At 45.4% G+C, this 26549-nt stretch overlaps 1 protein-coding gene across 1 annotated transcript; it reads right to left on the minus strand.

Annotated features, from left to right (window-relative positions):
* Positions 1 to 611: 611 nt before the first annotated feature.
* Positions 612 to 10446, minus strand: LOC115906468 (methylcrotonoyl-CoA carboxylase beta chain, mitochondrial-like). Its single transcript, XM_030953646.1, has 12 exons — positions 10001 to 10446; positions 7857 to 8053; positions 6813 to 6991; positions 5939 to 6019; positions 5584 to 5762; positions 4659 to 4851; positions 3541 to 3632; positions 3200 to 3356; positions 2573 to 2695; positions 2058 to 2200; positions 1641 to 1722; positions 612 to 735 (listed from the first exon to the last, which is right to left on the minus strand). The coding sequence occupies exons 1-12, from the start codon at positions 10438 to 10440 to the stop codon at positions 652 to 654; spliced, it is 1950 nt and encodes a 649-aa protein (XP_030809506.1). The 5' UTR covers positions 10441 to 10446; the 3' UTR covers positions 612 to 651.
* Between the last annotated feature and the right edge of the window lie 16103 nt (positions 10447 to 26549).

The raw sequence follows: 26549 nt of genomic DNA on the forward strand, positions 1-26549 counted from the left end.
GAGGTTCTGTTTATGCAAAATTAAACTTTGTAGCTGCAGCAGAGTGAAAGAAGCTGAAAGAGCAGAGAGTAACCCCAACACTTTTACATGTGGTAACATTGTGTACAACTGGCTGTGCTCTGTTACATGGTTGAGAATTTTTAGCCTAAACTGAACGATTCTGGATTGAAACATCATCCTGGTCATGGCCGTGGTATCCTCAGAGCAATCCCAGTGCAGTTTTCCACAGCTGCTTTGGGAATCCCAAGAGGGTGACAGGTAGAGCTTTGTTCTTCACTCAAGCTGCAAACTGCACACCTTCCCTTGTGTGTTTGCTCCTTTCCCTTTCTTTTGTCCAAGTGTCCTTGATTTCTGGATTTCATGTTAAAACATGAACATGAAAAAAATCAAGCAATTGTTACCCCTTGGGCTGCCTTTGCTTCCTTAGAGTGCTACAGATGTTCAGCTTAATCCTTCCTTCTCCCAAAATAAACTTTCAGCTGATGTTAAAAGAGGCTATTGTTGAGAATAAAAACTTCCTGCCAGCAGATTTAAAATCTGGGATTCTTGTTTGTCTTCAATTGTTCAACACTTTTATTAATGGTACCAAAGAATAAGAAAATCTTTATACTCAGGGTTCTGGTAGAGGGTTCTGGTTTGAGCGGGCTGCAGTTACATCCTGATGATGGGATGGGAACGGGGAGACACAGCCTGGTACTTCTTCTGTTCCATGATCTCCAGGCACTGGGCAATCACCTAATTAAAAACAAAAAACAATATAAACAATGAGCCTCAAACAAACAAACAAACCCATCCAGTAAAACTCATTAGTTCTGCACTTATTTATTTGTTCCTTCTGTTTGTGAAACACTGAATATGGTAACACGAACGGTTCAACTCTCTCTTATTTTCATGTGTAGCTCATAAAGTGGGAATTTCAGGGCTCTAGGACTAAAAAAAACTTCTTGGTGCTCTCCCCTTATCAAAGTTCCCATAAACTCCATGAAAATATTTACCATCCACATCGTTCCATAAATAGGCACCATATTTAGAAGAGTTGTGTTATGATTTAACCCAGCTGAAACCAGGACAGATTGAGATCTTCAAGTAAACAAACTTCAGAAGTGCAGAGAAGATTTTTATTCCTAATAAACAATCTAACAAGGAAAAATAAAAGAACAAAGGCAGCAGCTTTCAGAAAGAACCTAATGGAGAGAGGGATGTCTGCCAATTTCAAATCAATAAAAAGGCAGGGGAGCATCCCAAATGTACACAGCAAATTTAAAGCAATAAGAGAAAATTGCAAAAAGCAACATCCCAGGGTAAAAGAATGTTTTGGAAACTAAAGGAATTCTGAGGAGCCCAAACTCCAAAGAGTGAAGATATGTGTAATTATATAGAAAAAAGGGATTCAGATGCAGATTCAAATTATGGTCAAGTCAAAGGAGAGGCTCAGTGAGGAAATGCTGTGGTCAAGTAACCAGAACTCAAAATTTTTGATAAACTAATGGGGAAGAGGCAGGATGAGAATTACAGAGAGAAATTCCATGGAGTGAGAAGTGGGAGCCCCAGGCCTGGATTCAGCACATTGCCGACCCTGAGTGAATCATGTTCACCCACTGTGGGACTGGAGAATAAAATGGCCTAAAAGGAAAACCCACCTTCCTGGTGTCTTGAGGTAGGATGATCCCATCATCCCAGAGCCTGGCAGAGGAGTAAAAGGCACTGCTTTCTTCCTCTAGCCTGAGAGGGCAGAGAATTGAACAGGCTTAAAAGCACAATAAATACAACAAAGCAGTGAAAAGAAATTACAGATGAAACAGGCAACTCCATCTATCTGAAAAGAATGGGCAGCACTGCTGTTAAAATTAGTCAGAAACCAGCAAATAACAGAGCTGACCACTCTGCAGTAATGGGAAGACCCTAACAGAGAGACATTGAACTACATGGAAATTTAAAATATTTTTGCAGTAGATTCATGTTTGTTTCATTAGTCGGGATGTGTTGCTCTTTAAGATGAACAAAAGTAGGTAATTTAACAATGAAATCCCTGACAGGTTTATATTGAATGTCCTTACTTTGCCTTCAGCTGTTTTAGCTCCAGTTCCTCTCCTGTCCAGTCCCCAGCTGGTGGAACTGTGGGGAAATTCTGAGAATCCACAAGACCAACTCTTGCATTGGGCCACAGGAACAGAAAGTTTGGACTGAACGATCTCCCACACTGCAAGGAAAAAACCAAAGAAACAGAACAAACTCACTGAGATAAATCATAAAGAGGTGTCTGTGGGATGAAACAACCAAGAGCAAGGCAGGATGGAGCACAGGTGGATTTGTATGAGGACAGACACCCTGTGCTAGGAACCACCACCTCCCCACTGCCTTCAATATTTCTATTTTAATATTTCATTTTGAATTCCAAGCACTTCCATGTTTAATTCTTCCATGTCTGCTTCTCAGCAATCACATGCATTGTTGCATTTCTTACTTCAGTGTGAGTTCAGAGCTCAATTCTCCAGCTGTGTTTTAGAAATGCAGTGACACTTGAGCAGTGTGACAGGTGTGTCCCCAAGCCCTGGGCTGGTGCCACCCATACCATGGCGTAGCTGTCACTCCCAAAACAGCCTCCAATGACAATGGTTATTTTGGGAACAGCAGCACAGGCAACTGCAGCCATCATGAAGGCCTGGGCCTTCAGCCTGTTGGAATGAGCCTCTGCCTGGAATAAAAATAGATATTTTAGATCCTTTAAGACTTTATTCTAGATTCCCTCCACTCCCAACAAACTTGTGTTTCTAGATCATTTATTTATTTACTTACAATTCTGCAGAAACAGATCTGGGATCTGATGGAGGTTTTACTTTCCTTAGCCCAGGACAAATCCTACTGGGCTTTAATGCCTTCATTTTCAAAAGAGAAATAGCCAATTTTCTGAAGTGCAGAGTTAGCAGAGGAATCAATAAGTTGTATCTCAATGTCAAAAAGCACTGCAAATCCCAAATTTTCCAGCCTGCCTTGCTACAGTATCATTTTATATCAGCATCCAGACCTGCTTAAAATTCAAGTGAGAAAGTTCTTAAATCTTTGCCCATTAGCAAAGTCATTACAAAGCTTCATCAAGAGTGGTTAAAAAACCAGTTTTCCTAACAGTTAATAATTCTGAAAATTAGGCACAGCAAGAACTAAGAATTGTTTGAAATGCATTGAAGCAAACATGCCATACCTTTGAGATGCTTGCAGGCCCTGCTGGCTGTGGAGCAGTGTTTTGGAGGAAGAGGATGGGAATTCCCCTCTGGCCACAGAGCTGGACAAAGTGGCTGCCCTTGAGAGCAGCATCGTGAGCCAGCTCTCCATTGCTGGCCACTATCCCCACCGAGTGCCTACAGAGCAAACAGGGACAGTTAGACTCCATGATCTGAGAGGTCCTTTCCAACCTCAGCAATTCCATGATTCTCCCTTTTGAGCCCTAGGAATGACTGGAGTGGTGTGGAACCTGCTGAGGCCACAAAAGCTGTTGAGAAATGCATGTGCACCCATTTGGATGGGGAATGTTCCCAGCCATACCCTTCCACATGGCCAAATCCTGTCACTAATGTTGTCCCATAGGTAGCCTTGAATTCCTGGAATCTGCTTCCATCCATCAGCCGGCTCAGGATCTGCAAAGAAATACACAGACTTGACTTTACTAGGGAATTTGAGGTGAAAATAGGAGAGTTCTGCTAAAAGAAATGCTCTGTTCAAACAGCAGCAGACCTGACTTCAGCAAGATGAGCACAGAGGGTCTTTGGGTGACTTGCTAAATGCTCAATATGCACAAACCATCCAATTTGTGTTTAGTTTAATTACCAACTGTGTGTTTTAAGACAAAGGCCAACTCCAAAATTATTTTAGTTTTACAAAGCACAGCTGTTTCTGTGCATAAAAATGTAAAAAAGCAAAAACCAAACCCCAGTGTGTGCAGTTTCAGATTTTGTGCATAGGAAATGTTTGGTTGATATTGCTCATGCTTTTCTCCAACACAGTTAAAAGCTGCCTTCAAAGCTTTCTACAGTCAATTCCCTCAAGTGCAGGGATTTACCACTGGAAAAGATACTGCATTCACATCCATGGAGACAAAATCTCATGTGGAACACAATGGAAACAGCGTGGGCAGCTCTGCATGTCTCTGCTTAAGCTTTAGTTCTGTCCCAACCTCAAACAAGTGTGATTTGAGCTGTGTTGTTTTTTCAGTCAGTAATTTCACCATTTCTTTTACATTATTTGAATGCTGGGGGGGAAGAAACAAAAAGACAGAGGAAGGGAAACACAGACATGAACGGGGTGTATATTCTCAAGGCAGCCAACACAGTACAAGACATAAAGCAAGCATCCCAACAGGGCATGGAATCAGCTGGGCAACACTGGCACAATCTGGGATTATTTTATCTCCAGCAGGATTTCAGGTATTTAAATATTTTTATCATAAACATTTAAATATTTTTATAATAAATATAACCATTTCTTATAAATATTTTAATAATAAATTTAAATATTTTCTATAATCCCACAGAACTGTTGCCATCCTGCTTTATTTCAGGCTTAAGACAGGCTGGCAACAGATGAAGTAATAATTCAGAATAACACCTGGAGCTGTGGGACAGAGCAGAGTGAAGGATGCAGGAATGAAATCCCTGTTGCCTTACCAGTTTGACAGGAAGAGTGTAGCTGTAAGCCAGTGGTGCCAGGCCCAGGAGCTCCTCAGGGCTGTACAAGGGACTGTCAGGCTCCCTGTCCTGCTCTGGCACTGGCTCACAGTTTAAGGTAGAGACAACACTACGAATGCACTCATAGGCCTCCTTTTCTGAGGGTGCAAAATGGTCACTGCAGCCACTGACTCTAGGAGAGAGAGACATTAATTAGCATTGAATTAATGAGTTCTGTATCCTGACAGAAAACCCAAACTCTAGGAAAAACGCTGAGACTCTCCAAATGCCCTGTGGAAATACTGTGTGATTTGTTTCTGTATGAATGAGCTGAAAGCAGTCAGTGGAATTTCTGTGCAGTCCAATCCCAAATTAAATTCACAGAGTTGTAAGGAGTTGTTCTTCCCCATGACTTTTGTGTTTCTCTGGATTAAAGAAAGACCTTGGGATTTATTTTTTGTGATGCTGTTGTTGCAGATAATATCAAAAATGGAAAAGAGGAAAGCAAACCTCAGGAATGATTTCAAACTAAGTGGTTGCAGCCAAGATATAAGGACAGGAATGTATTCCATGTAGCATAATTGGGTTAAATATGTGTATTCTGGAAAACACTTGGAAAAGAGGAGATAGCATCCCTCTTCTGTAGCTGGTCCCTGTGAGGCACAGAGGAAATTACTTGCCTGAAGTTGTTCAAGAAGTATGTGGAACAATAGAGAGCCAAATCCAACCTGTCCAGTCCCTGCCTCACCTCATCAATAACCTCATTTTACTTCCATTTGGCTGATTTAACCCAAACCCCTGAAGCTGAGAAGGCAAGCCAGTGTAACCACAGGTTCCACTCTTAGCCCTGCTCTGAAATGCCAATGCCACATTCCTTTCAGGATGAGCATGCTGAATTCCCTGCTTTTGAGAATACTCCACATACTGTGAGTGAAGCCTGGCTCCTCCAAGCTCCTCAGGAGAGACATCTTCTCCCGTGGCAGCTTTCACCAGGGGCGGCCCAGCAAGGAACAGCATCCCAATTTTATCAATGATCACGGATTCCTCGGCCATGGTGGGCACATAGGCACCTCCAGCCACACAGGAGCCACACACCACGGCCACCTGAGGGGACACAGACACAGCAGTGCTGGACAGGGGACAGGAAAGGCAAAGCCAAACCCAAAGTTGTTTCAGAAATGCAGGAAGTGCTAAATCACAGCACTTGGGGAGCAAACCAGAAAATTTACTACCCATTTACACCTTTTCTACACCCCCTTGCTCTCCCCATGCCACTGTACCTGAGGGATTCCCATGGCAGACATGATTGCCTCGTTGTAGAAAACCCTGCCACCGTGCAGCTTGTCAGGAAACAGCTCTGACTGAGGGGCAGGGAAAAGAAAAAGGGATTTTTAATGGTCACTACGAAAGTTGATGCTTCCTCTTCACTCCATTCATTCCCAAACACACCAAAACTGACACTGAGAAGGTCCCCATTAATAATCACTCCTGAGCCTATCATATACAGCATTCATTATGGTATTTATTCCTTTATACATTGTCAAATACCCCAAAAATACCTATTTGCTTTGAAAGCACAGGTTAGATTTTGTGATTTTTTCTGAAATCAATATATTCTACACAAACTGGCTGTAAATGTGGAGAAGGGAAGGGTGCTAGTTCTATTTCATCTGTGAAATCTCTTTGGCAGTTTCCTTTTTTGCTTAGTTTTGGATACAATTCCAGGTAAACTTCCAGGTAACTTTTAAAATTTAATAACTTTAATTAACTTTAAAATTCCAGGTAACTTCTCCTGTGTGCTTGCCCTCAGCTGGAGAGAGAACAACTACAGTCTCTGTGACAGGATGACCTCTGCATTTCACAAAAGAACCTGTTCAAATTCTTATTTTGCAGTCAGAATTGCAAAAACTCCACTTTTAAAGGCCACAGAGCTTAGTGCACCACTGGCACAAACAGGACAATAAAATAGAGGTCACTTTAGAGACTCTGGAGTGAAAATAGACACCTCCCACCATGTACTCATTTATCAGACACAAAAGCAGCTCAGCACACTCACTGGAGTTTCTAAGCTCTGATCAGGTGGGGAGGTGCAGGACTAGCCCAGGTGGTGAAATAAATACTGATATTTTGTGCTCTGCAGAGTGCCAGCAGTACCTGCAGGGGTAGGAAGGCTCCCCCACTGTCCGTCAGGTGCACAGACAGCAGCCTGTTCTCCATGGCAATTTCCTGGGCTCTCAGTTGCTTTTTCACTCCAATTGGGTACAAGGTTCCTCCTTTCACAGTGGCATCACCCGCAATGAAGACACACCAGATCCCACAGATTCTGCCAATTCCTACAAGCAGTACCACAGATATTTATCAGGACTCTCTAAAGCAATAGGTAAAGCAAGGGGGGCAAACCTTTTAACTTTTCCAGGCGTTTTTCTCAGTAATGCTACATCAAGAAGTTCCAAATTAATATGAAAATACCACACAGAGAAGAAATCTACACTCTTCTCTGGAATGACAGTATTAAAAAAATAATCCAAATGACAGAAAAACCTCAAATAAATTTACTTACTTCTGGTGACAATGTAACAGAAAGAAATACACTGTAACTATTCCTTGAGATAAAAGGGAAGGCAATTAAAAATTACCCCTATAAAACTGAAAAGTATAACAATCTGTGCTGAAAAAAAGGGTTTTCATACTGTTCTTCTAGTTACTTTTTGAACTGGAACCACTCTTCAAAATGCAATTTCACTGATATAGAATGAAATTGAATTTCAATGAAATTTCATGTTGAAGAGCTGTTTCAGTTTAAAGAGACAATGTCTGCATAGAAAATGCAATTGTCTGTGATTTGAAAAACACTTCAGAATGTATGTTACAGCTCCTGTCTCTCACATAACTTTGTCCTCTCTCCTTTAAGAGGAGCTGATTTGACACATCACCCTACATCTTTTGAGACAAAAATTAGTAAATGGTAAGTGGAATTACTAAATCTAGAAGAAATTAGAAACTGCTGTTTCAAAAGTTTCTCCTATTATCGTAAAACAGCAGTGGCTGAACTCTTCCCTCTTGGGAACAAGAACTGGACAAAACCAGTGTTCACTTTTCCTAGGAAAGCACTTCAGATGCTAAAATACCCCATAACCTTCATTCCATGCATCCTTTTCCCCCCGTTTCCCTCTCCCAGAGCCCCCAGTACCCCATTACCCGTGAGGCTGCCGGCAGCAGGGACATTCCCGTAGGGCATGTGCAGCCCTGCCAGCGGGGACAGCTCCAGGAAATCCGCATCGTCCAGCAGCAGCCTGAGGCGCTCCCGCACGAACAGCTTCTTGTTGCGCTGCGTGTGCCGCAGGACGGCATTTTCTCCCCCTCCTTCCTTCACCCTCTCCAGCAGCTCCGAGTACCTGATGGAACAAACCCAAAGTTTCGCTCGATGGGAACGAAGCGGCTGCCACACTCTGGAGGGGAAGGGTGGCGTCCAGAGGGACGCGGACAGGGGGAGAGCTGGGGCTGGAGGAGCCTCAGGAGTTCAACACGGCCCAGTGCAGGTCCTGGTCTGGGCCGGGAAAATCCCAAGGACAAACACGGGCTGTGGGAAAAGGGATGGAGAGGAGACCGGGAGGATTTGGTGTGTTGGTGGATGAGAAGCTCATCCTGCCCTGTCCAGAGGAGGCCCCGGAGCTGCTGCAGAGCTGGAGCCCCTCTGGAGCCAGGCTGGGACACCTGGGGGTGCTCACCTGGAGAGGAGAAGGATCCAGGCAGAGCTCAGAGCCCCTGCCAGGGCCTGAAGGGGCTCCAGGAGAGCTGGAGAGGGACTGGGGACAAGGCCTGGAGGGACAGCACACAGGGAATGGCTCCCACTGCCAGAGGGCAGGGCTGGATGGGAGATTGGGAATTGGGAATTGTTCCCTGGCAGGGTGGGCAGGCCCTGGCACAGGGTGCCCAGAGCAGCTGTGGCTGCCCCTGGATCCCTGGCAGTGCCCAAGGCCAGGCTGGACACTGGGGCTGGAGCACCTGGGACAGTGGCAGGTGTCCCTGCCATGGCAGGGGTGGCACTGGGCGGGCTTTGAGGGCCCTCCTGACCCAAACCATTTTCCTCACAAGTTACCCTTTAGCAGATTGAGCTTAAACATATTGCACAGTTTTCACACAAATGGCATGAAAATGAAGATAAATTCACATTTTCAGATTATTGTTTTTCCAAGGTGTAGTAAAAAGTCTAGGTCTATTACTTAAAGCAAACATTTCACTTTTGTTATCCAAAAAACTGTTTAATAAAGCTAATAATATAATATATAATAATGAGGCTATCACAACATGCCTGTCCTAATTCAGCATGAACCTCCATGTTCTACCTGCTCTTGGCAATAATCTAGCCAAGAGCTTCCTTCATCAGGTCCTGCAACAAGTTTATCTGACAAAAATCAGTAACTGGGAATAAATTACTAAATCTGGAAGATATACTAAAAGCAGGGAACACTGCAGTGTCACAGGGAGGAACTGATTACCCAATGGTATTGTCAGGGCTGCACCATGTATAGGTAAAAAACTGAATAAACTATAAACAAACGTGATATCTCAAATTTGGTCTTAAATAAACCAAGCTCTTCCTTTATTTCAAACACATTTTCCCCCCAGATGCACCACCTTTAACTGTAAATGCTGTTTGACACAAAGACTCGCACAGCACTTTGGGTGTGACTCTGTGATCTGGGTGGGCTCCCTGCACACAATGGAGGCTGCAAAAACTTCGCAGGAAAAGATTTTAATCATGTCCTCAATGCCACCACAGGAGGGCACAGTGTGTTTTCCAAAGCTTTGCTTCCAGCTTGTGGATCACTCCCCTGAACAAAGACCTTTGCAATTTTGCCATCTGATCTTTCAGGATAAACACATAAAACACATTTTGTCGTTTTATCTGTAAATGATGATGGACAGCAGCACCCATCCCCTGCTCTGTCAGGAGTGTGTGAGTCACCATTTACGTCTTTGCATTCAAAATGCAACACGAAACAAATGTTACATAAGTCTGGAAAAAGTATTTCTTGGCTATATATGCAAAACAACACATGGCACTGTTTGAAATAGTTTGCACCTCGAATTGGGTATTTCAGTCAATATTTCATGGACTGGTTTGTGTTGGAAGGGACCTCAAAACTTATCCAGGGACACCAGGCTGCTCCAAGCCCCATCCAACCCGGCCTTGGATACTTCCAGGGATTGGGCAGCTACATTGCTCCATGGGGCAAGTATTGTCCCATGTTAAAAGTCCCCAAAGTGCCCGTAAGTGACTCTTACACCATGTCACAAAATAGCAATGCTCTAAAAACCCCACAAAATCGCTTTATTACCTTTTAATCACAGCCTCGCTGTTCCTTAAATTCTCTTGGAACACATGTCGGTACATGGCAGGGACACGTCCGTCTAGAACTGGGAATGTTTTGGGATGGTGCCTGGATTTGGGTTTATTACTTAAAAACCGGTGGGGAGGCAGGTGCTGTGTCCTTTCCCAGCCCTGCCTCGGCAGCAGCAGCTCCTGATATTCCCTCTGGAGCAGGCAGAAAGGGGTTTTCTCCCGATATTCCCTCTGGAGCAGGTGGGTTGGGGTTTTCTCCCGATATTCCCTCTGGAGCTGGCAGAAAGGGGTTTTCTCCCGATATTCCCTCTGGAGCAGGTGGGTCGGGGTTTTCTCCCGATATTCCCTCTGGAGCAGGCAGGTCAGGGGCTGCAGCGGCACGGAGGGCCCGGGGCGCCGCCGGCCCAGGGCGCACAGCAGGCCCGGGCTCCACATCGCCCCGAGAGCTGAGGGACAACGAGTGACAGGAATTAAAGAGCAGGTTCGTCCGGCTGGGCGGCAGCGCGGCCCCTTCGCCTCGGGCGCGGGACATGAGGGCACGCCCTGACTCCATTCTGCCGTGAGGGGACACCCCTGTTCCTGCAGGGGACATGACGGGACGCCCTGACTCCATTCTGCCGTGAGGGGACACCGCCGGTGCCTGCCCTGCCCCGGGGGCCGTGAGGGGACACCCCAGTTCCCGCAGGGGACATGAAGAGACGCCCTGACTCCAGCCCTGCATCGTGACACTCCCGACTCCCGTCTTCCCGCAGGGGTCGTGAGGGGACACCACTTTAATACGGGAGTCATGAGGAGCCACTTTGGCTCCAGTCGGTCGTCACTGGACACCCCTGTTCCCGCGGGGGCCGTGAGGGGACACCCCGGTTCCTGTGGAGGCCGTGAGGAGACACCCCGGTTCCTGTGGGGGCCGTGAGGAGACACCCCCGGTTCCTGTGGAGGCCGTGAGGGGACACCCCTGTACCCGCGGCGGCCGGGAGGGGACAGCCCCGGTCCCTGCCGTGCCACAGCCGCCGCGAGGGGACAGCCCCGCTTCGGGCCGGGCCGGGCGGGCCCAGCCAGGCCTGCGGAGCGCGGCGGGGCCGGGACCGAGGGCGCCCGGGCCGGGTGCGGAGCGCGGGGCCGCGGCCTCTCGGCCAGAGCTCCCCGGCCCCCGCCGCCCACACTCCCCGCCCGCCCCGCGCCCACCGCGGCCCGGCCGACCCGGCCGTCACCGCCCCTTCCTTACCCCGTCCGGTCCCCGCCCGCCTGACGGGGCGGCTCCGCGGGGCGGCTCCGCAGGGCGGCCCACCCTCGGTGTCCTGTGCCCTCGGTGTCCTGCGTCCCCGGTGTCCTGTGCCCCGAGTGTCCGATGCCATGTGCATTCTTTGTCCCTGCCGTCCCGTGCCCCGAGTGTCCTGTGCCCTGGGTGTCCCCTTCCTTGTTTGCCCTGTGCCCCAGGTGTCATCTCTGAAATTCAGTTCTCTAGAATTTTGAAACGAATTTGATTTTTCTCCTTCCACACCTCATCCCATCTCTGGGCTGCTTTGGTTTGCTATTGTCAACCACGGCACAACCTTCTAGAAATTACTGTGTGTTGCCTTTCAGTGCCTTCATTAAAATGCATCCCTGCCAGGGAGCTCTTTATCTGTATTATACATATTAATAAGGATGGGTAGCAATAATTAAGGGATGACTAATATGTTCGTGAGTGAAAGTATCCAGCATGGGCTGGAATTCGTAGGTAAATATGTTATATATGTTATTAAAAAAATCCTGAAGGTAATAATTAAAATTTCCTGAGATATAATAATTTAAAATAATATTTGCTGTCCTTTTACAGTTATAGCAGACAGGACACTTTTCAATGCTGTGTTCCCTTGTAGCAAGAAGCTCAGTTCAGGTGGAGCTGTGGGAGGAGGTGCCGCTGCCCTGGGTGGCTTCAGCTGTCCCAGGGGATGTGCCTGAGTCCCTGTGGCTGTCCCAAACCCTGTGACAGGGAGAAGGTCTGTGCTGGACCAGGGAGAGCCCCAGCAGCAGCAGGCAGAGATGCTCTGCCAGATCAAAGGCAGCACTCAAGGGCAGCACAGACACTGCAGAGTCACCACTGCCAGGGTCTGCCCGCCCTCCCAGGGAACAATTCCCAATTCCCAATCTCCCATCCAGCCCTGCCCTCTGGCAGTGGGAGCCATTCCCTGTGTGCTGTCCCTCCAGGCCTTGTCCCCAGTCCCTCTCCAGCTCTTCTGGAGCCCCTTCAGGCCCTGGCAGGGGCTCTGAGCTCTGCCTGGATCCTTCTCCTCTCCAGGTGAGCACCCCCAGGTGTCCCAGCCTGGCTCCAGCCCTGCAGCAGCTCCGGGGCCTCCTCTGGTCTGAACAATGACATTTAACAAAACCACTGATGCAGACATGTTATGGGGACTGATACAGCCACAAGAGGTTCCTGATGGAGCCCATGCATTAATCCAGCAGCAGCTGCACCATTCAGGCTGCTTTGGGGCATTTTTGAGGATGGCTGTTGCTCACTTCAGTTCTTCCCTCCTTCCCTGCGGTAGCCAGAGCTCTTTTCTCCCAACACTTTGAGAAACTTGTGAAGAGCTGAAGAGGAGACAGAGTCACTGTGCAGCTTTACAGAGATCTTTTGCATTTCCTGTGGGATATCATGTGAATTTTTGTGCTCTTTGTGGTGCAGGTGATAACGGGGAAGGAAGGGGTGGTGACAGAAATCCATGTAAAGCAGAATACATTTGAAGAAGTCTGAATTTGAAGAGAGCTGGTGGTGGTGCTCAGCTTTCTGGAGGAGGAATTGCAGATGCAAACACTTGGATATGTGTTTGAAGTGAGATATGGGCTCCCTGGTGTTTCTGGGCTCCTTTTCAACTTGACCCACATATCATTTCCCTGGATTCATAAGATTTTTGAGTTCTCTGTTCTGTGAATGTATCAGTGACTCTTGTCCAATTGTATTTTCATGCTTATTTCATTTTCCATAATTGTTAGGCTTCCATAGGAGACATTATCTCTGAATCACTTGTGTTGCATAGCGATTTCATTATATGTGATTTTAATGTGCAGATTTTCTATAAATACCATTTGCTGTTGGTTTCTTGGCTTATATTGTGGTGGCTTTGGCAGTGCTGGTTTAACAGTTGGGCTTGATGACCTCAAAGCTCTTTTCCAGCCTAAATGATTCACTGATTCTTTATTATTTTACAGGTTTTCCAGCAGATAGAATCAGTGGTCACAGGCAGAACTTGCTGTATGTAACAAAAGGCATTTTCACTCAGGCTTAGAAGAGTAATTTAATTTCATTCTCATGAAAGTTAAATGCTGTTTGTTCAGATCAAAGGAGAAAGAAACAGCCCCCACATTTCTGAGTGCCTGTTTATCCCAGAGAGAAGGCGTCAGCCACCAGTTTGTACTGGGAGGCAGCCTGGGATAAATAACAAATCCTCTAATTAAGAGCCAATGGATCCTAATTGACTTATGTTAGTCCTCCAGCTGGGCTCAGCCTTCCTCTCCTGTCATGACGTGGAGCATCCTTTGTTTAAGGCACCCTGAGGTAGGAAAACCCAGCCCCTGTGAGAGGCTGCAGCCTTGTGTAGTGTTTGAAGTTGTTATTTTAGGAGCTTATTTTAGCCACCCCTGAGCTGAGCATTGAGACTATATAGAGCAGCATTTAGGGAAAACGTTCATGTGGTGGTGGCTTCCTTTACCATGAGCTGCAGCTCTGCCAGCCAAGCTGAGCTGTGCCATTTAAGGAACACTGAAGCTTTGAATGAAGCTTAAACTTAGAAACTTTGCTGGAGTGCACCGGACGCTGGGGGAAACCAGAACACACTTTTTGGGATTGTCAGACCAAAGGCAGGAGGGTTCCCACAGAGCCCTCCTCCTTGTGGAGCTTCTGTTTCATATTTAGATTTTGTTTTTTAGTGCCCAAAGAGCTTTTAGTTGGGTTCTGACCATGGTGGCCTGGAAACTGGGCTAAATTAAAGCAGGGGTTTTTTGTTTACTTAGAAGTGCTAACAGACTTGGACAGTCCTGCAGCCTTTTTCAGGACTTACATCATTCTAAAACAGATTGGACTCAAAACAAATTCGATAAGAAAGTAATTCTATCTTGATGTGTGTGAGAATCTCACTTGTTTGCATCTACCCCAAAGGAAGAGGTGAGCCTGGGCAGGTGTGCTGAGGGAGAGTCTGGATTTGATATGAAATATTAAGAAGTTTATTTATTTTTATTGCTGGAAGATCCCTGAGAACACAAGGAGTTAAATGAAGTAGTTGGAAGATACAGGAGAAGGTGGGAGCCTGACCCTCAGTAAGTAAATGCCATTCCCACTGAGGGTTTTATCAGATGCTCCCATACTACTCAGCTTCTTATTTTGGGTGGTTTGAGGTTTTATGAATCCCCAGACAGAGATCCAGGGATGTCTTCCCAAGCTGTGCCAAAAGATGAGGGTGATCCATTGAGTCATGGAGGTTTTGTGCACTGTTTGTTCATCACAGCTGTATGAGAAAGCAGCTGTATTACAACACCTCTAAAAAATTATGTATTAGCATCAAACTCTTAGCCACAATTATTTTCCACATCATTTATCAGTATCACAGTATTTTAAATTCCAGTTTAGCCTTCCCTGCTTCTCAGCCTGCTGCCACAAAGAGCTGACAATCCCAAGAATAATCCCATAATAACTCCAATTGTGGAACCACAGCTGATTTGGAGAAGACAAACAATGTGTCCTCTTGTTTCCATCACTGAGAAATGTGAGTTTCTGGTTTGCCTTACTCCTGCAAAAAAGTGCACAGAGCAAAAAGAGAAGAATTATCTTAGAGGAACAGAATTATCTTCTGATTAAGGCATAATTAATAATGTGTACATAACTAACAGTGTGTTCAGAATTAATAGGGTGTACAATTCCCTGTTGCAGGGCCAATCTGTCCTAAATTGCACTGGTAAGGACTGTAAAGAACAGAATTTTATTCTGAGAATGCAGGTAACTGGTGATGATAGCCAAATTAGAAGAAAAATAACTTTCATGGGCCAAAACCTGTTGGTTTTAGCTGCCCAGGTATGTGAAACCTCTGAGCAGCTGCTCTTATACAGTTTGAAATGCAACAACTGTGTGAAGATCTGCTGCTTCCTGCTTCAAAGGCCTAACCAAGAGTGCTCTGAGGTAATCCAAAAGCTCTTTGTGGGTGAGAGAAGATGCAGATTCAGTTGCAAACTCCAGGAAAGTGCTGATGGATTTATTCCTCTGTGCAAACCCCTGGCACCGAGCGCTGACACCAAAGCCTCAGGCTATGCCTGAGCGTTTGAGTGCCTTGCCCATGGGTTTGTAAGGCCATTCCCAGCTAGTAATTGGTGACTGGATGTGGTCAGGGCAGGCAGATAAACACTGCAGGAAGGGCGTGAATCACTCAGTAAATATCCTATCGATGCTGTAGGAGCTGCTGTTACTCACAGCACCTTTGGGGGGGATGTGACGTGTTTGTTTCCAGGAAAACATTACTTGAAAGAAGAATTGAGGTTAGATGTGTTCCAAATCTGCAGCTCCACACCTTCCTCGTGCATCTCTTGTCTCCTTCAGACCAGTTTAACATCCCCCTCCTTCCTTCCCATCCCCTTAGAGCTGATCCCCCACTCTGAGGTCACAGCAGAGAAGTTTTCATTCTGTAAATGCCAGCACAGTTGCATCATTAAAAGCCCCCAAAGCAGATGGTCTGGGTTAAAGCAAAAAGGCTTTTTTTTGCCAGTGAAGCAGCATTATAGTGATTAGAGCAGCCTGTTGGCAGTTTCTGTCAGCAATTTTTGCAAGCATGTAATATATAAAAGGATAAAAATACCATTTACTGTGATTTGCTCACCACAGAAAGAGGCCAGAGCAATACGGTACCAAAATCAGGGGAAAAAGCCCTGCAAGTAGTTTTCTGTTCCCTCTTCTGCACTTTTCCAGGATACTGGTAGATAAATAAGTCTGCTTGAAGAGTCTGATCCTCCTTGTGTGTGCTGGGGCACCCCATCAGCCTGCAGCCCCACTCCGTGTCAGCGAAGTCCTCAGCAAAGCTGGATAGTTTTGAAATTATGTACCACATTTTTGAAGATAAAAACCTCATTTCTGAGCTTTGAACTCCATTAAATTTGCCATGATTTGTAGAATATTTCTACCTTGAGTTATGGTGCAAAGTTTCAGTAATAAAACAGAATATTAAGGAACAATACATAGAAAATCACAGACAAGATGCTGCAGCAATACCAGAAAATCCTCCTCCAGTTCCTGTTTTCCTGATCCACTTGGCATGAAATGTTTTCTTGACTTCTACTTACTATTCTCATAAAAACCACAGGGGTTTCTTGTCACTGCTACTTGTTTTGTCCAAGATCCAGTAATTGGTACCATGTGAATTCACATTTTGCAGTGACAGAACAGAAACGGGGTTCCAAAAAATCACTTCAGCATCTCAACCTCTGGCAAACATCAGGGCTACAACCCCCCAGTCTCTAAAACCCCATGGATTTATACATCAAGTAGCTTATTTTACTCCTGCTGGTAACCCCTATGTGAATATTTACAGCTCAAATTGAATCATGATTAAAAATTAATAGTTAGATTTTTGTGAAAATTCTGTGGCCTCTTCAGACTGGAATTGTTTTACCCTTGGTTTGCATGTACTCCCTTGGTATATTAATAATAATTTTAGTTATTGGTAACATATTTTGCTAAGTTTGGTGCACTAAAAATTACGTCTGTGGTATGAACCAGTGAAGCCAGAAAAAGAGGGGGAAATTAACATCAGAGTTAGAGCACCCTGTGAAGTGTTAAGGTACATTTTAAAGCCTTGGTGAGAGGGTTTGGTTTTTCCAGCCCCCGTGGGTTACCTCTCCTCTCCAGGGCACTTGGATCATCTTCCCCCTGAGAGCCTTGGTTTAATTGAGCTGAGTGTGAGAAACATTGGCTCAGCAGGGAGCCCTTCAGCTGGGCTGGAGAGGGAGGGGTGGGATTCTCAGGGACAAAAGCTTCCTTGGAACCCCTAAGGCACGGGAAAGTTCCTTTGATTCAAAATCTTTTTGAGCTGGGCTCACCTATTGCAGCTCTCAGCCTTGTTGGTGCATAAAAGAGACCTTCAAATTTCCCCCAGTTTGTTTGACTGGATCCTTTTTCCAGCATTCAGAGCTGATGGCCACAGCTGAATAATTTCAGGTGACAAAAACCCCTAACAGTGGGTTCTCCATTCTGATGGAGACGTTTTTAGCTGGTATTGTTAGAAAAGAAGTAAAAAAAATGAACACAAGCTTTCAAACTGGAAGCACAGCAGTAGTTCTAAGGATCTGTTCTGGATAACTGTAAAGAAATGGAAGGAAATGTCAATGTCCTGGCAAGTGACTTTAGTGCAGTAAAATCAGGATTGTGAGAGCAGGAACTGGATGTGGAAATTCACTGGTTCCAGACCTGGCCCATCATTTGATTACCTTGTCCTGGTGCTGGATGAGGAAATTCTATGAATTAAGGCAGAAAATATCCATAGGATGGGAAAAAGGGATGGAGAAACAGTTCTGCTGGCAGGTGTCACTGAGAGCCTCCTGTGGCACGTGGAACTGGTGCTTTGGATGTGCAGCTCTCTTTGCCCCCAGTAAATTCAGTCCTGATCACCCAGGCAACAAACAGGGAACTCTGGAATATTCACAGAGATGATGCTACAGAAATTCCAGAAACCATGGTGGGATTAGCAGTTAGCAGAGAGAACTTTTCCACAAAAACCTCCAAGAGATTTCCAGCTGTAACATTTTAAACTTTGAAAATATAACCAAATGTTTCATTTTTAGGTCTCTGAGCGTTATCTTCTGGTCTCAGCAGAAGAGCAGTGATGTAATTAACAGCTTCATTAATGCCAGAGTAATTATGAACTGCAGGAATGGCTATTGCATGAGGAATTCTTCTTGTAGAGCTGCAGCAGCTTTTTGATTCTTCAGAACTGAGGAGAAACCTAAAGGTAAAAGAAATAGTGACAATTATTATTTAATCTAAATCTATTTAATCTAAATTTATTTAACCTACTATTAAATCTATTTAATCTGAATCTACAAATACCAATATGTTAAAAAAGAGGAAATGTTGCAGGTGGATTACACAGTGTCTGTACATAAATGTCAATTATAACAGCGTTTAAAATGATTAATTATCATTTATTTCCTTGCTACAGTATGATCAAAATGTGTCTGCTGTGATTTTTTTCAGCGCAAAATTCAGAATTGTCCTTCATATTTATAATTGGTCAAATAATCCAGATGCCAGTTGCTGTTTGCTCTGTTTATTGCATTTATACTTATGGATGTATTATGTAAACATTCTCAGAGTCACCACACTAGATTTCAGAATGAAAATCTTCACAGAATCATGGAATAGAATCCTGGGATGTTTTGGGTTGGAATGGACCTTAAAGCTCATCCAGTTCCGAGGGCAGGGACCCCTTCCATAGACCAGGCTGGAAGTCCAACCTGGCCTTGAATAATGAGAGTTAGAATTTCCATGCACATTTGCACACAGTACTGAGGTACCTGTTCATCAGATTCCTGAGTGACTCTCCACATCTGGGATCAGTTTCTGGGAAGTTTAGGATATCCAGAACTTTCCCACCACTCCTACATTTGCTCTCATTTTTCAAAGAGTGCTATAATTCGATATTTAATTATTGTCCAGCCTGGAAAGGAGGGAGCAGGGGAGGAGGGTTTGGGGCAGCTGCTGAGGAGTTGGAGCCTGGAATTTCTCTGTTCCTGTGGAACCCACTTGGGAAAAGGAGTGATGCCTTGTACAGGCTGCCCTAGAACAGAGACTAGATGGAGTTACAGAATAAAGTAGGGATTTATTAAAAGGCTTCTGTGGATCCACCTTGGGCAGCACAAGAGCCCAGCCAGGGCTGCACCCAAGATGAACCAAAATGGCCCCAAAATGCACGAGCGGGCACGGGCTCTGTCACTGGGATCAGTTCTGCTCCATTTGCACCTTGCAGTTCATTGTCCCATTCCAGCTTTAGCCCCTGCAGTCCCACCCTGCTTGTTTTTCTCTCTCCAGCCCACGGTGTTTGTGCTCTTGGGCTGAGATTTGAATCATTTGTCCTTGGTGCCCAGCTGGAGCAGGAATTGTTTTGTCTCCCTGCTCTGTGCACAGAGCTCAGCATCCCCTCATGTGAAGCTCAGAATTGCACACTAAAGCAGCACAGTCTGAAAATATAAAAGCTAAAACCATCAGGGGCTCTGTACCCCCACGCTTCTTTGCTCTCTGTGTCACTTCTCCCCAGCAGCTCAGAGGAATCAGCAGCTCTGCCTCCTCAGCAGAGCTCCGCATCCCAGCCTGGCCCATTGAGGCGCAGCGGGACCGCCGGCATTAATCCGAGCGGGAATGTGCGAATTCCTGCCCGCTCTTTCTTTGCCGAGCGCGCCTGGTGCTGGGACACTGCCAGAGGAGGGCAGGGCTGGCGGCTCCCGGCATTCCAGGACATGGGCTGGCCCCAGAGGGTCGCTCAGGTGCTGCTCCCTCTGCCAGGTTGGGCACAGGAGAAATCCAAGTTCAATGAACCTCCCATTTGAAGCTTTTGGGTGATTTTTGGAGTTATCAAATTCTCCTAGGCAAAATTAGAATGGAAATATTTTGGAAGGCTGGGCCTCAGCATCACAGAAACCAGAGCTGGGAGAATTCGCTGACAGCCCATTGTCTTGCCGCTTCAGATTTGCTCTTTTCCCAATTTTAAGGAGATTACCATGGAGAATTCTGTTTTCTTTAGATGGTTTTCTTACTGAGAGCCTGGCACAGAGTGCCCAGAGCAGCTGTGGCTGCCCCTGGATCCCTGGCAGTGCCCAAGGCCATGCTGGACACTGGGGCTGGAGCAGCCTGGGATGGTGGGAGGTGTCCCTGCCATGGCAGGGGTGGCACTGGATGAGCTTTAAGGTCCATTCCAACCCAAAGCATTCCATGATTCCATGAGAATTGCTACCCATGCAACAAGAAGCAAGAATTGCTGATGAACCAGGACTCCACCTGATAGAAAAGTCACAGACATAAAGGCTCCTTCTTCTGCAATGACATTTCCAATGAATTTGGCTTTTTTCTCCAGGTATATTCACCACTGGTGACACTGAATGGTTCAGCACAGTGTCCACCACAGTTAGGTCATTAAATCTTAAACTCAGCACTAATCTTTAACCCAAATCTCTCATTTTTTTTTACCATACTTGGTGTGTGCAAAAGAAATAGGAATAGGGAAATTTATTTATTTACAAAGATTTTGAAAGCTTATGATAATTAGTTCTGAAGGCTTCATCTTCTGGGTTTTATCAATACCTCTCTCGGTCAAGAGGAAGAAGGAAAATGAATTTTTACAGTGGACATTCATCATCTTTAAAATAGAACTGTCACTAAGACAGACCCCTGCCAAGATAGTCCATTAAATGCACTCAAGATTCATAAAACTTTCACAAGGAAAGAGATCTAATAAGCCCAAGGAGAAATCAGAGCTCTTGGTCCATTTGCACCCCCAGCTGAGTTTCTGGGTTTGTTTTAACTTGCTGTTTGAAAACCTGTTCAGTTTTAATTAACCTGTTGCCTGTTCAAATTTGGAACAGGGTGGGAGGTTCAGGGTGAAGTTACAGAGATGGAGCAACCTGATCTGATAGATCCTTACTGGGGGAGGAGCTGTTCCTCCTCCTCCCTGCATTCCTGGAGTTTATCATGCGCTGGCTCTGCTTGGGCCCCTCCAGCTGCAAACCAAGCAGAAAACACAATTTTTATGTGGCACAGCTGAGAGCTCCTTGCCAGACAGAGAATTCTATCAGCTCACCAAAATCTCTAATGAGTGCCATCCTTGGAGTATCAGAGTGGAGGCAGAGCCACACCAGAGCGCATTGGAGCACAGGAGACTGCAGGGCTTCCCACATACCTCTGCTCCTGGAAAAGGAATTCAGGATGGGCACAAATCCCTTCTGTGAGATTTGCTGGGCTGGGAAATCTCCTGGTGCAATTGGTATTCCCCAATGGTGGCTCCCACCCAGTGCAAAACCAGCTGGTTTTGATTGCAGGACGCTCTGTTTGTGCCAGAGGTCTCCTCCATCCCTCTGGCCTCAGGAAGGGGAGCTGAGCACACCAGGGCTGCGACATCCCTGGGCCCTCAGGCATCAAACAGTGCTGAGCAGGGAAAAAGCTCCCAGCTGGCACAACCTTTACAGCAAAGAGGAGGGGAAAAAAGCACAGTAAGTGTTGCCTGTTGAATGAAGCAGGGATTCTGAGTGATCCCCAAAACCCTCCCCAAAGAGCCCCCACAGCTCCTGCCAAGGGCTGCGAGGGCTGATGGGACAGCCCCTGACTGCAGCCTGCTTGAGCAGCCAAACCAACATGCTCTGCATCTTTTCCACCATTTCTTATCAAAACACTGCCCTGATACAGGGAGGCTCTTACAAAACATAATAAAGCCTGCTGCTGCCAAGGAATGATTGCTGCTAGCATTTATTTTTCCACAATTATTTTCAGGGTTGTCCTTTCGAGGCAGACCAGATCAAGGAGTGGTGCGTGCAGTACCTCATCCCAGGATAAATCCAGGGAGGCTCTATGACTCAGGAATGACTCACTGCTCCTCCTCTGTTCCTTCCAGACTCTTGGGGGTGTGCTAATTTATTGTCAGTCTGTATCTGCAGTCAATTATTCCCCCCAGCTCAGCTCTCCTGTGCAGAAGGAATTCAGGCACGTTCTGCTCGTTGCTCACCTCTCCAGAGAGGCAAACAGGTGAGCAGACAGTGTCACCTTCACTCTGGCATCCAGAGAACAGGGGGAGGGATTTTTCCTTCCTTGAATAACATGTCCAGGTTAATGATTTGGAGCTAGAGTGTTCCTACCAAACTCCCCAAATCCCAATTACTAAACTAAGATTGACCTTTCAGAGAGTTATTTCAAAAAAGTTGGATAAAATAAGGTGGGTATGACTCAAACAACAGGAGGAAAGTGTCTGCATCACAGCTGAGGCCCACAAATTGCTTTCACTGTCAGAATCAAGCCTTCAGAATAAAAAAAAACCCAAGAATGATTAATCTCTTTTTTCTCTTTTGCAAGACAGATTGAAACATCCCAGTGGAGCTGCAGGGGAAGTGTTTAAACAATGCCTACTTAGTGTCCAGCAAGTCCTCACTGGTAGGAATATAAGAAAAGAAAAGAACTGAAGTATGAGATTTTTACATATGCATGTACAAGATACATAAGCCCAGAGAATCACAGAAGCATAAAAAATACAAATAGGCCTTTTCAGCTCTTCCCAGCCAAATTTTGTGAGCCTGAGGACACAGCAGATACGGCAGAAATGCATAAGAAAAATATTTTTCCAGTGGGAATGCTGATTTAAAAATCCCTTCCCCCATGTCATTCAGCTCACCCTCATCTGATTTTTTTACCTCCCTCCTCCCAGGTTGTTTTGTGAGACATTTTTCAGTAAAGACACAGCACCTTTACCACTTCCAACTGCTTATTCCCAACCTTGTGTTATCCTGGCACAAGGGGCTGTGTGCTAAACGCTTGTTCTGCACAGACTGGAACTGAAGTGGTCTTGAACTGGCCTTGCAAATCAAAGAGAGATGGAAAACAAAGGTGCAGAATGGCAAAATAGCAATGAAATATAATTTTGGAATGATATACTTTAAAATGTAAACAAATCCCCACATCCTTAATTCATGGAATTACAGAATCCTTGAATGGTTTGGGCTGGAAGGGACTTTAATGATCTTGTCCCAGCCCTCTGCCAAACACTTCTCATTAAATGTTCTAATCAGCCAAACCTTCTGAGGCAGTGACAAGCTCTCAGAAATGATCCCACACAATGCTGCAACTTGACATTATTATATATTCAAATAATTTTATTAAGCACACTGTGGGAAGCTTGGCTGTTTTTCAAAATATCTGCATCCAAAAGAAGTCCCTACACCTACAAAAATAGCAGTTGCAGACAGACTCCAGATCAGAGTGTTATTCACAACATCAGACTTGTGATCAATAGCTGGGAGAGTGTTGCCAGAAATAGTCCTGCTCTGGAAAGTGCTTCCTGCTGCCTCAGAACAGGTTGTGCTCCTGTCCTTCTGCAGTTTCTCCTGGATTTTGTCTCTGAGTACACAGAGAAGAAGCAAAGCTGCCTGACTGGTGTAGCTGTGCTGTGAATCAGGCCATAAGCACCAAAATCACCAAGAGCCAGCACTCCCTGTGTATTTCTGACAGGGATGAATCCTTCATCCCGTTCCCCCCACTTGCACAAGGATTCACACAGCCTCTTGATGAACCGGATGGGAAATCGATCCAGCTGGAAAAGCAAAGATCCACATCCCCTTTCCAACACAAAAAAGGCTCTCCCAGCCAGATTGCTGCTCAGTCTGTGCTGTGTGCAGACAGGACAAAGTGCTGAGTTCTGCCTGAAGCAACCCAGCCTGGGAATGCGACACAGTCTGAGGCTCCACCTGGAAACAATTTTTCCCCCATCCTTTTCCCCTCTCTCTCTCCCTGCAGCGTGCCTTGGTTCCCCTGTGCAGCACCACAAACAGCCTCACAAGCACGGAGCAGGGACCACTCCTGTGCCCAGAGCTGGGGAGAGCTGGGGCTGCTGCCAAGGAAAAGTCTTTGCAACTGCTGCCAGCTAATCAGGTAAATGCTTCCAGCCTGCCCAGGCCAAGCCATGTCCTTTGCTATTCTCCAAATATTTATGTCTTTGTGAAACACATAAACATTTCATCAGAGGTCTCTTATTCCCAGCATTTCATGTGAAGTTGTTGTTTCCATGCTCCTAAACCCCCTTCAATATGACTAATTCACACTGGGGGAGTTCTTGACTTGCCTCACCAGAGTCACAGAACTCCAAACCCAATCCAGAGATCCAAATCCCCAGAATCCAATTCCCAGGTCCACACCCAGGCAGGGAAAGGATGGGAAGTGGTGACAGAAGTTTCTGCACTGTTGTATGTTCCCTACCTGCAGCTGAAGATTCTTATTCCTATTTTTCCTTCTTTTTTCCCCCCTCCCTCCATCAAAAATTGTTTGCTTCTGAACTTTCCAAAAAGAACAAAAACGCAGGAGCAGTTTGGGAAGTTCATGTAAATCAGCTGGTGAATGTAAATTTAGCCATTCACTTAATGTAAATTCAGCTGGTAAAAGGCAGTTTGGTGTTTCCTCTGCTATTTACAAAGAATTTACACACTTAGTAAATCTCATCTTAAAATGCTGAACTCCCCACTGATCTACCAGCAAACACACCAGAATCTTCCCAGTTAGGATGAGTAATTGAGGAGCTGAATTATTCAGCATTGTGTGGTCTGTGGCAGACAGAAGATAAAATTCCCAAGTCTCTGTTACTTCATTTACTTTCTGCAAAAAGCCTTCCCTTGGTAATTTTAGAGCTCAGAGCATGGCAGCACATAGCCAGTTCCAGCTAAATAGCACACTCCCCAAAAGTTTGCTGTTTCCTTAATGTTCATGAATATTTCAGGACCTCTGCTGAGAGGTTTCGGTGCATTCCAGGACAGTGATTCTGGGTTTCTCTTCTGCCTGCACAGGAAACGTGGCTGGACTGTGCCACACTCTGCATTATTCTTTCAGCCAGCATTTCTTGCTATAACAGAATCAGATCCCCTGAAAATATATGAAAATATAATCCTTGACATGAGATGGGCACAATTTGTGGCTGTTGTGAGAGCAGAGTTCTCTCTAGAAATTCATTCATTTCCTTAAACCATGAGCAGTGCTGGAGTTAAGAAATAGAGTTTGCTTTTCTTACTTTTTCAGCTCATTTTTTTTTCATTGCTTGAACTGGTAAAGACACTTGGACAAAAATTTGAAATAATAGCAACACACAAGATCAGCAAATCAATCTTTTCCAGCTGAAATTGGATTTACTGTAAAAAAACTACAGTGATTTGCATCAGCATGTGGTGTAATTTGGGAAACACTCAATTATGATACAAGTGAATTTAAGTATTTAAATGTATTTGTTTAATTGATCTTCTTTTGCTTATATTGGTGCATTTTTAATATACACCATAAGAATTATTAAAAATAATGTCCTGTTTAACAAAGAGATTTGCAGGTCTGTGTTCTGAGAAAGCTGAATGAGCACTTAAATAACATAAAAAAATTAGTGTCAGGGTTTACAACATGTGCTTATCCTGAGTGCTTTGCCTTTAAAGAAATGCTGACAGCAAACCAAGGAAATTATTCGAATTTTAAAAACCCAGAATGTGAGAGAAGCCAACAATAAAAATTATCTGGGTCATTTCCCTCTGCAGTTAGAGCAGAGAGCTCACAGAACCTGAGCTCTGGTGAATCCCCATATGGGACTGTGACCTTACAGCTGCTGTGGGTGGGTCTGCACAAAACCCGTGGAATTTTCAGGCTGAAAAGACCCTAAATAGGGAGCTGGGGTTTGAGTGCAGAGGGAGCAGCAAGGCTGCGGGCTCAGCAACCACCCAGACTGCTGGGTAAGAGCAGGAATCCCTGTCTGAGACTGGAGACCACAGATTATCCCCCCCCTAAAGTGTCCTCCTGCCTCATTAACTGCCTCAGCCTGGGTAAAATGAGGATGGCAGGCCCCTCAAATGCTCAGCACTCAGTGTTTGTGTCCCAGCTCAATGCTGCTGGAACAGCCACAGGGACAGGAATTTACTGCTCCAGTTCCAAGGCACTTCCCTGCCCAGGGACAGGCAGCTGGCAGCCCCTGATTACAGGCGGATTCTTCTGTGCCAGCTGCACTCAGCTGCTGCCAGGGATCCCCCCTCGAGGTTTGGGGTGTGCCTGTGCCTCCTGGCCAGCCTGAAATCTGTGAATTCAGGGACTGTGCTAGCTGGGGGAACAGGAGGTTCCCTGACTGGGATGTGTCTCCAGGGCTGGAAAGCTCCAAGGAACACAGCTCAGTAACTGCTTCAGCCACCCCACCTCCAATCAGCTGCTCTTGCAGTACAAGCCCACACTTGGGCCCAGATGGAAAATGTCTAAAAAGAAAACAATTTTTCTTTCTAAATTCTTTCCTGTTTAATGCACACACTTTTATTTAAGAGGAAAAAAGCCCTGACTTGCTAATTTTAATTGAGTCCCCAGTCTGTGGGGCAGCTTGCCTTGATTACATTGTACTAAATTACTCATCCTGGACAGATCCTTCTCTTTATTTTCTCCTTCAAGAGCCAAAATATGATATTGCTTGGCAAGAGGAATGTGCATCTAAAATGTCAAATTACAGCTCGTAACTATTACGGGATAGTTTTGGCCATAGCCCTTTGTGACTGTTCCAAAAGAGATTCTCTTTCTAGGAGATCCTAAAACCTAATCCATGCTTCATGTTTGAGTTTAGGTGGCACTTTGGGCATGTGTGGCTTTGGTTGAACTTGGAGTTTCTAATTTCTGCAGACTTCCAAAGTTTGAGATTGCATGACTGATAACTCTGTGTGTACACACAGTGCAGACATTGAGAACTGCAGATTATTTATTCCCAAATTCTAAATAGCCACCTACTAAATGCACATTATTTAACATAACATAAGAATAAAATGAAGTTCATATTGGTCAG

This window comes from Camarhynchus parvulus, chromosome 8, assembly GCF_901933205.1.
Source record: "Camarhynchus parvulus chromosome 8, STF_HiC, whole genome shotgun sequence".
Lineage (NCBI taxonomy): Eukaryota > Metazoa > Chordata > Aves > Passeriformes > Thraupidae > Camarhynchus > Camarhynchus parvulus.